Source organism: Pundamilia nyererei, unplaced genomic scaffold (assembly GCF_000239375.1).
Source record: "Pundamilia nyererei isolate P.nyererei 1_Seehausen unplaced genomic scaffold, PunNye1.0 scaffold00117, whole genome shotgun sequence".
Classification (NCBI taxonomy): Eukaryota; Metazoa; Chordata; class Actinopteri; order Cichliformes; family Cichlidae; genus Pundamilia; species Pundamilia nyererei.
In genome coordinates, this window is record NW_005187518.1 from 1,190,437 (window position 1) to 1,200,148 (window position 9,712).

At 41.4% G+C, this 9,712-nt stretch overlaps 1 protein-coding gene across 1 annotated transcript; it reads right to left on the reverse strand.

Moving 5' to 3' along the window:
- Positions 1 to 2,668: 2,668 nt before the first annotated feature.
- Positions 2,669 to 3,689, reverse strand: c15h3orf80 (chromosome 15 C3orf80 homolog). Its single transcript, XM_013913152.1, has one exon. It carries the CDS (start codon positions 3,444 to 3,446, stop codon positions 2,799 to 2,801), a length of 648 nt encoding a protein of 215 aa, XP_013768606.1. The 5' UTR covers positions 3,447 to 3,689; the 3' UTR covers positions 2,669 to 2,798.
- Positions 3,690 to 9,712: the final 6,023 nt, after the last annotated feature.

Below are 9,712 nucleotides of genomic sequence, written 5' to 3' on the forward strand. Positions count from 1 at the left end.
GTAGTTACTGTAACGCGTTACTTAATAACGCGTTAGTCCCAACACTGTTAATTAGTCATTGAGGTTAAAGCTAGTTGGGTTCACTGAACATCTTCCGTGTTCAAATTCCACATAATACAAGAGTAGTGACGATTTTCCTGTAATTTAACACAAAGCAAGTGAGCATCATGTGCTTGGCGTCAAGCACGCTTTATCCAAACAACTCCTTCACCTCAAACCATATAGATATGAGAAAACAGCTAAATGGTGGAACTGGATGACCACGTTTCACATCCATTACTGGGAGTGGCCACACACAATAAACAGCAACATGTGAAATCAGTTCATGCTTTCTCTTAAACCATGCATTGCGTGATATACCTGATTCACTCAATTCCACGCCTCTACCTTCAGCCATATCTTAATGTTAAGAATATAAAAGTCACATTTAGATTAGACTTTCTATAGTTTTGAGTCCCAGTGGCAAATATCTTACAATGAAATGGCCAGTGTAAATATTTCATATTTTTGAAGTTACACAGCACACAGTGCCAAACAGATGCTCTTCTTTTATTAAACCATAGAAGTGTATATCTATATTCAAAGACTGGCTGGTTCTCATATATTAAATTGATAGCCAAGCTCTCCCAAAAATACACTTCCCGGATGTAATGCAGAATTTATGAGGAGGATAGAGAAGGATAATGGTCATTGATTTGACGTTTTGAAGTTTGTCTGTTCTTTATACCAGAGAGCTATACGATAACTGAATTATGGGCTCTGATTCAAAACCCACTGAGTGTACCAATACTGTATTTATCCCTGTGTTTTTATAGATTTGCATCTCCCATGAGCGTATATAACTATCCTCTCCCCTGAGAGAAGACATACAGCTTTACTGTTGATGTTTACAAATGGAAGTCAGTATATAGTGAACTACACTGACTAGGAAGGAGAAAATGAAGCGCAACAATCACACTTCTCATGGGTTCATTAGCCCTCAAACATGGCCTCATGCCGCTCAGGGTCTCAGATCCTTTACCTCATCTACCCATCAGTGGTTGTTTTAGTCTGGATTTAATGCTTTTAAGTCCAAACTCCAGCCGCCCACAAATGTCCCTCAGGAAAAGAAAGCCATCAGTGATCACTACTGGCTCTGCCATTATGGTCAGGCGATATTGGTTTACAAAAGCCACCACAATCACACTCAGACTTTTAGAGTTGGGATCAACTCAGGGTCTCTAATTGTAAAGGCTAGCTTTACAGATACGGTTCTGCATTGTTCGGAATGATGAAAGATGAGCACTTTGGAGCTTCTGGGATAAATCAGTTTAGTTGATTTGATAAGCTGATGGTTATTATCTGCTTTACACCTGCTCTTGTATCTTTAATGGGATTTAATTTGGTGCACTGTTTATATGCAAACACCTCTCTTTTCATTTCTGCACAACAAACTGAAAACATTCGTCCATCTTGAAGTTGATGGGCAAATAAATTGAAAAGTGTTTTTTCTTTCAGTTCATATGTAAAAAAAATGCAGATCTTTCAGAACCTTCCATTATTGTAAATTCGAAATGATCCAATACTGTTCGTACAACAAAAGACGTTTGGCTGGCTTACATCCAGCAGTAATGCAGATTCTCATTAGAATTTTTGGCCTGGCCCTAAAGATAAGACAATACGATATGGAGAGTGTGACTATTTACCAGACACCCAGTCAATCACAAGGTAAAGAAATACTAAATGAACAAAATTGCCTTTTCAGTATTATGACATATGTATGGCATTAATTCACAGAAAGCATGTTTTCCTCAAAATCTTCTTAGTTTTCAGATGAGCTAAAGTGTAACTTCTTGTTTCTTTAGGACAGTTAGCATCTGCAAAAGCAGACTTGAAGGTATTCTCATCTGGCATCTTCAAATCCTTCTGCTTTAACAAAGAAAGAACATTTTCTTCAATGCCGCGTGTCAGCTAGTATTTTTCTGTTTTGCTCCTTGGGACAGCAGCTATCTTCTCTGACATGCCTTCATAAAAGTGCAACTTTAGCTCTTATCAGTCTGGAAGCTGTAATCTCATTCATATTTTTCTTCTTCTTGAATTCATAAGCTGGGACCTGGGGCAGTAAGGCTTCACTCACAGGAGAGATGTCAAGCATTGAGCAGGTCATTTATATAATGCTCATCTATCAGCTCCCAGTGAAGTGTGTATGTGGGGGTAGATTGCTGCCTTCATGCTGATAAGCTAGACTCCAGGGCTGGCTGGTTTAAAAAAAAGTGTCTCAGAAAGAATTATAACAGATATTTCCCTAATCCTTTCTCTCTTTCAGTCCATGTCTAAGGGGACTGAAAAAACTATTTTCTTTTTTTGGATGCAAATTTAATAAAGAAAAGGCTCTGCAAAATAGTATGAAAATTTTTCAGGTTCGGCAGTATATTAAGCACTAAGAGAGGACCTCAGTTTGACAGGAAATCTGTTTCATGCTGCCGTTAAATTGAGGTGCTGAAGTTTGAAAAAAGCTTAATGCGATTGTACTGGAGCCAATTTAGCTATTCCCAACACAAAGCGCCTCAATTTCAGCCTCCTCCGCTTACTTTATAATCTGCTTTCCATAACCCAAGCGGTCATTTGCATACAAAAGGAAAGCAGCTTCCTGTTATCTCAGAAAACACGTAGTCCTGCATTTTTCTCAGCCTTCTATTTTATTCTTTACATTCAGGAGTATAATTGCACTTGTTCGTTGTATCTCTGCAAGATTTTTTTTTACCCTGACTATATTAAAATAAGAATAACAATGTTTCTGTAGTCTTGCCCAGTCTCCGTCAAACAGAGTTGGATGTCCTTGGGCTCTGAGGTCCTGAGACCTCCAGGGCAGCCAGCCTCTGGTCTCCGGATCTCGGTCCTGTTGCTCTCCCTCTGCCCTGGCCGCCACTCTCGTTTTCGGACAACAAGTTCTCACCGGACCGGTCTCTGTGCATGTCTTGCATGCTTTCCTCATAGGTGGGCAAATACTTAACTTCGTCATAGGCCGGCAGGTTTGGAGAGGCAAAGCCCCCGAGGTTGTATTCGGGGTACCGCTCCAGCAGGGAATCCTGGGACGCTGATGTGTGTCCGTGAAAGAGGGACGGCTCCTCGCCGCGGTCGTGGTGCGGGTGCCGCCGGGGCCGAGGGCAGATGATCCGCTGGATGAAGTAGCCCATGGCAAAGAGCAGCAACAGGATCAGGATGCCGGACAGCTTCCGCGTGAACCAGCCGACGTTGTCGAAAAATGCGTGGATGGAGAGCTGGCAGCAGCTCACCTTCGAGCTGGCACTGGTGTTCCCTGTGACGGTGGGCGGACAGCAGTGCTGGTTGACGCCGCACTGGACCTCCCCGCAGCTCTGGGCGGCTTGACATGCAGAGATCAGGCATGCCGACAGAAATGTGCCAGTGTATGCTGTCCGGCCGCCGCCCGGCACACGGGGCATCATTTCGGGATCCCCCAGGATGGAGCAGCTATCGGCGCGTCTCCAGTACGCACGACGTCGTATCGTTAAGCCCGCTCAGGTGTTGCAGGACTGCCTTTCCTTCCAGCTGTTCGCGAAATATGTGCTGTCACAGCTTCTGCAGCGAGGAGCGGGACAGCAGGTGCCCCCCCTCCCCCTGCTGAGGACGACCTGTCTGCTTTAGTATGGGCGATCGGAGTGGAGCCACCTCACTGTCTGAAGGCAGCAGGGATGAGATTCATGAATAATCTTACATCATTATTAGGTGAAGATATCTTTATTGGGTCCTAGCATGTCCTTACACCAGTGAAACCCGCAGATAGCCAGCCTGTGCTCCTGGTTACATATTCTGCCTTAACCTGAAGTCTCCTGCACAAAGACACATGCAATCTCACCAGTTTTCAGACATCAGCAGCCCCCCCTCTCTGATCACTATGTGCAATGTTTGCTGCAGAGCATCATGATTTATACTTTAAAGATCCAATAAAGAATGCTGTAGATGTAGGAGGAGGGGTGACAAGAGGAAGGGTGAAGATATTGTGCCTTAGTACCTTGTAAAATTTAAACAAGTCTTCGTTCTATAGTGATAGATTGAGAGCAGAGGTCCTTAAGCCAAGGAACAGCAGCAATACTGCAATACAGAATTAATTAACTGCAAGTAAACATCCTGCATTGGAAATGTAGGATAGTGCAGATTATGTACAAATTCACTTAACAGTAATATGAATGATAGAAGATACTATGAAGTATTTGTGGATGAGTAGGATATCAGTGTTGGCTTTGGTTAAGGTGGAGCTAATGTTTCCCATATTGTCCCAAGATCATCACATGTTTCTGAACTCTTTAGGCTAGTATAAATTAATAGAAACCTTTTATAATGTAGAGGTAAACAGCTGTAATATCTGAGACTGACGCGTCCCCAGATGCCACTTTATGATCCATTGCACCCGAAAGACTTTAAAACTGTCCCATCACTGAATTCTGAACCAGGTAAAAACCAGCACTGGTGAATGTCCCTGACACAAGGCGCCAACAGCTCCAACCGTCTCATTAAAAATGCAATGTGGATTGTAATGGCCCCCATTAGATGAGGGTCTGGATTCCCATTAGTTCAGTATCACCCTAGAGAACCATGTGTCTGCAGCATTGAAGAACATAACCATAAAACTAATTCCTTGCTTTAAACGATAGTCTCTGTGCCCCGTGTGTTAATTTATGCTAAAGATGTCCCTTTGGATAACATCCAAGAACAGCGGGCTCACTAAGCTGCTCCTCAAGTCCTGAATATTAACTGATTAATTAAACCACTCTGCTTAATTTGTTGTCTTGCAATGAATTAGCGACTTGAATAATTTTCCGCCGTGGTTGTATAGATCGACCAGCATCATTTTTCAAAGGCCTGTTGTCCTTTTCTTTTTCTCTCTCTTTCTGCGGTGAATAGCATTTATGATATTAAGACATTACAGGGAAGACTACAGCCTCTGATTCTATTTTAAAAGACAGGGTTGTACTGATAAATATAAGGACTTTAGAGTCTTTTGCAAAGTCTACATTGTTTAAATTGTGGTGAATCCTTTTAAATTACAGGAACATTTCACCCTGTCTTCATGTTACTGTTTGTTACTGATAGTCAGTCTGTATTCGTCTCTTTCCTAAACAAGGCCTAATGCACAATACACCAAATCCAATTACTGGACCATTATGACATGAAATTCAGTAGAAGAAGAGCACCATGCAACCTAATTTATGCAGCATCGTATTTCTTTCTGTAATCTACCTCAATTAGGGAAATGTGATCACAGGGCAACTTTCCAACCAAATAAACAATCAATAGCCTGTGGACCATGGCTCTGAGAGTTCAGAAACCCTTCTCAGTTCTCCCCTGTTTCGTTTTTCCAGCAAGTCTGCTTCTCAGGAGGGCTCTTATTGACAAGCACAGAGAACAACTGCTATTTTTGATCACAGCTTTCACTCTGTGCAGTGTCTGGAAGGCAGAAAAATGCTGCAACCTGTACAGTATGGAGGAAAAACTGTGGATATTTGGCTTTTAACTGACTCAAATCAAGCCAATTTGAGCAACTACATAGATAAGAATGTAAATAAATCTTTTTATCCTGAAGAAAAATCAAAGTGTAAAATGAATTATTTATTTATTTTCACTGTTCATCTGCACGATTGCCTTCCCCCGCTTGTCTTTTCTAGCAGTTTCCAGCAAACACATCAAACCAATTGGAGACCAACTACATCCCACAGGAAACATGAAAATAACATTCACCCCCCCTCTTTGTAACGCATAGTATATTTATAGTTTGGAATATTTGATGTACACAAGTAGAAACCCTGATCCTTGAAGACAAATTCAGAATGCAACAATGGATATTTTATATGCAGCAAATCTGTTAACACCAGCAGCACAAAGGCGACTGTGTTCCTGTTGCGTTAACTTGCACAAAGTCTCAGCCTCCTGTATGGCCAACAATCGCTGTGATAACACTTTCACTATTCTATATCACTGTAATAAATACGCCATCCTGTGTGCTTCCATTAATCTGGCACAAAGGTCTCTTGTGTTGTGCTTAATAATTCAGTCTTGTGGGGTCCATTAGCCGTGTTTAATGATGAATGGCAACGTTCATTTTCATGTGTCGAGGACTCTGATGTACGGCCCGCCCAACAGTCAATGTCACGCTTATCATGTTTGCATTAATTATGAAACAAAGAAAGCCTTGTCCGGCCTCTGGCTTTGTTAATGGACCCACTGATGGTTCTGGGTTTCACTTTATTTGCTCCAGAGCAGAAGTCACAACCTCAGGGTTACTGCCCTGAGATCAACTTCAGCCTCCGTAGCTTCTTTTCTGCAGCATTTATGGAAACAATGAGATTTTTTTTTCTTTGAATGATAGCAGTGTTTCAGGTCCACAAATACACATTATATAAAGGATTTCTTTCTGTGTGATCGTACCTAAGAATAGCTGCGTCTGGCTTTGCAGACAGGGGAGGATTGATGCATAAGTTTTAGCTTGTTTAACATATTAGTGTATGAATTCGGTATCTGTGCAGGATATGAGTGTGGGTGTCATCAGTGCTGTGTATTCCCATCAGCTTGAACTCTAATAAAAAGCAGGGCCTGCAGTCAGTGAAGATTGTGTGAATCCAGAAAGTCCCACACCGCAGCTATTTCACACCCACATACTTCCTCTAATCTTATCGCTCTGCTGGCTCGGAGGTCTTAAAGTGTACGGACTGTGCATGTTGAGAGTATGGGGCAACTGTATTTATGTTTGAGTTTGTTTGTGTGGGTGTCTTTGTATGGTTTCATTCTTTTTCATTTTTTTTCTCTTCTTTTTTTTGCATAACTGGACAATGTGGTAGACAGAGACACGAGAAATGGAGGCGAGAAGAGATGACGTGGCACAGGTCACGGGACAGACTTCATTTGAAATACACCATAGTGTAAACTTTGCGCCTTTGAACAAGCATGTGGTAACAAATATACTTGAGGGAAAGTGTGTGCCTTAACGAGCACCTTAATGTGGCTTGCTCTCCCAGCTTTGTGTAGTTTTTGGCAGGGAGATGAATCAGAATCCAGACTTCCTCTGAGAACGAAGACTTAAAGAAATCCTCACCAGAAGACAGAGGGGTAAAATCCCTTCTCTGTCTAATGGGAATTACTTAGTGCTCTTAGTAAGTCAGATGTTTGGAAGGTTTGTGCTGAGCCAAGCTTTTTTTTTCACTTTATAGTGAATAACCATATAAAGCTGCCCTTTTGATGGGTAATAGCATTAATTTATTTGACTCAGCATTGTTGCCTTCTTTGAAAATTTAAATATTTTATGTGCAAATGCCCTCTCCACAGCCACATAAGCACCAATATTCTCTGTGTAAAACAAAAAAAGTATTAATTATGTGTTACTTTCACTCTACAAAGAAGAAAAATGTTTTTTTTATTCTTTGAAGGTGACTTTTTTGTTCTTCTCTTGCATTAAGTTTTGTATGATTATCTAGCTGAGAGGGTGGGAGATTGCCATTTAATTCTCGGTGGCTTTCTGTAACCACACAGTTAATGTTTGATTGGATTTCACATATATCTAATGTACACACATTCAACCTCAGACATATTTAACTGAGAAAGTTCTTATCCCAGGGAGGTGACTGTGGTGTATTAAGGGGGAGCACAGCTTTTCCAAACCCACCCACTTTTTTTCCACCCTATAAGATAACCCATGTACCACCCAGCTGCAGATGACTCAGTTACTGTTACTCACATACACACACAAGGCAGACACCTGGGGGTTAAATATAGGATAATTTTACCATTCCCACATGTTCTGAGTGGGCGTGGAGGTCAGAGGATTTTTGACCCCCTGCCTCCACACCCCTGCGCTGAGACACACTAAAAGGAGGAGGTGGTCTGTGTCTCAGAAGGTGACTATGGCTTTCAGCACTTTTACCAAACGCCCACATTATATCCCAGGATTCCTTCTTCTCTTGCCCCTGAAAACACAGCCCCTGGGGGGAACTCTCAAAATAAGGCATTAACAGCATGGAGGGAAAGCGGGATAGATAAAAAGAGAAAGAGGCCATGACACAACACACATTATACAAAACGCTGACGGGCTTAGTATAGAGCAATAAGTACATAGACTGTGTAAGCAATGGGAGGGTGTAAACTAAAGCGACAGGAGAACAGAAGAAGGGTCACCTAAAAACTTGTAACCAAGCTCCCCAGAGGCCATGCAGACACTAACTTCTCTCACACACCCCCTCTTTGCCTAAAGTATGACCTCCATTCTTCTGCTACTTCCCAGCATGCAGTTTTACAGATGTCCAGAAACAGGAAATGTGAAAATGTACAGCAATTTAAATCATTCTCCTCTGGTGACGGAGGGACAAGCGAAGATTCCCAAATACTTAGTATGCGTAGGCATCAAATCCAAACAGCATCAAGGACAGATACTTTTCTTCTTAGAAAACATGCAACATGCAAAGCCTTCAGAGATTTCCATGATTCCCATGTCTTTCACAAACAATAAACAGCAAGAAACCAGACACTATGGACTGAACTTCCTGGTTATTGAGGCCATTTCTCAAACTCATTAAGTGTTTATTTGAAAGCTCTCAGTGTGTTTTTGTTCTATCTTCCTCCCCCCCGACCCCAGCCAATGGCAGACGGCTGCCTCTTCCTGAGCCTGGTTCTCCTCAAGGTTTCTTTCCGTTAAGTGGGAGTTTTTCCTTCCCACTGTCACCAAGTGCTTGCTCAAAGGAGGTCATTTCTCTGTATTATTGCAGGGCCTTTACCTTATAATATAAAGCACCTTGAGGCAACTGTTGTTTGAATAAAAGAGAAGAGAACTAAATTGAAATTAAATTAATTTCAGCATTCGAATATGCTGGGAATGTTAGGAAACTGCAGTTCTCAGTATAACCATTCAAATGTGAAAATATCAATTTGGATGTGAGTATTAAATAAGAAATATAACAAAATGCTGGAATAAGCATTCACAGAATAAAGAGTAAATGTGATGCTGTCAAAGTATTAAGTATATTTTTAATATGTATATATGGGGATAGTAAGCTGTATCTTTACTTTGAACTTAAAACTTTACTTTAAACTCTGAGATTTCATATATTGGGACAAACGACACATGCCTGGACACTGTAGGTGAGAGCCTTTCATTGGATTGGACGTCTGAGGTCTAGGTTCAGCAATATTTAGTGCCAAAAAAATGAGCTGACTAACTGAATATACCTAAAATGATCAAGTTGTTCCTTCCTTGATTGTATGGACATGGGATGGGATGCCAGGATTCATAGTTCAGAGAGCACGAGACATCATTTTCACACATGGATTGGCCTCCACAGAGCTGAAACCTTTATCCCACTGAGGATCTTTGGGATGTGTTTGAGAAGACTTTAACAGTCCAACTCTCCTGTCGTCACTTCTAGGAGATCTTTATGAATAATTCATGAAACTCTGGATGGAAATAAATATTGTGACATTGCATAAGTTAATTGAAATACCACAGTGAATGTGTCCTGCCAACAAAGCTAAAGGTTGTCCGATGAAATCTTAGAGTTTAACTTTTTTTTGGCTGCCCAGTGAATCACACAGTGTCATTATTTGTAGAACAAAAACTAAGTCATTATGCAGAAGCAGTTTGTGAAAAACTAAGTGCACCCTTATTGCTTCTATCGTAATTACAGGGAGTGCAGAATTATTAGGCAAATGAGTATTTTGTCCACATCATCCT

Coding starts and splice junctions, on each gene's coding strand:
- c15h3orf80 (XM_013913152.1), bottom strand. CDS start 3,446: ATGATGCCCCGTGTGCCGGGCGGCGGCCGGACAGCATACACTGGCACA.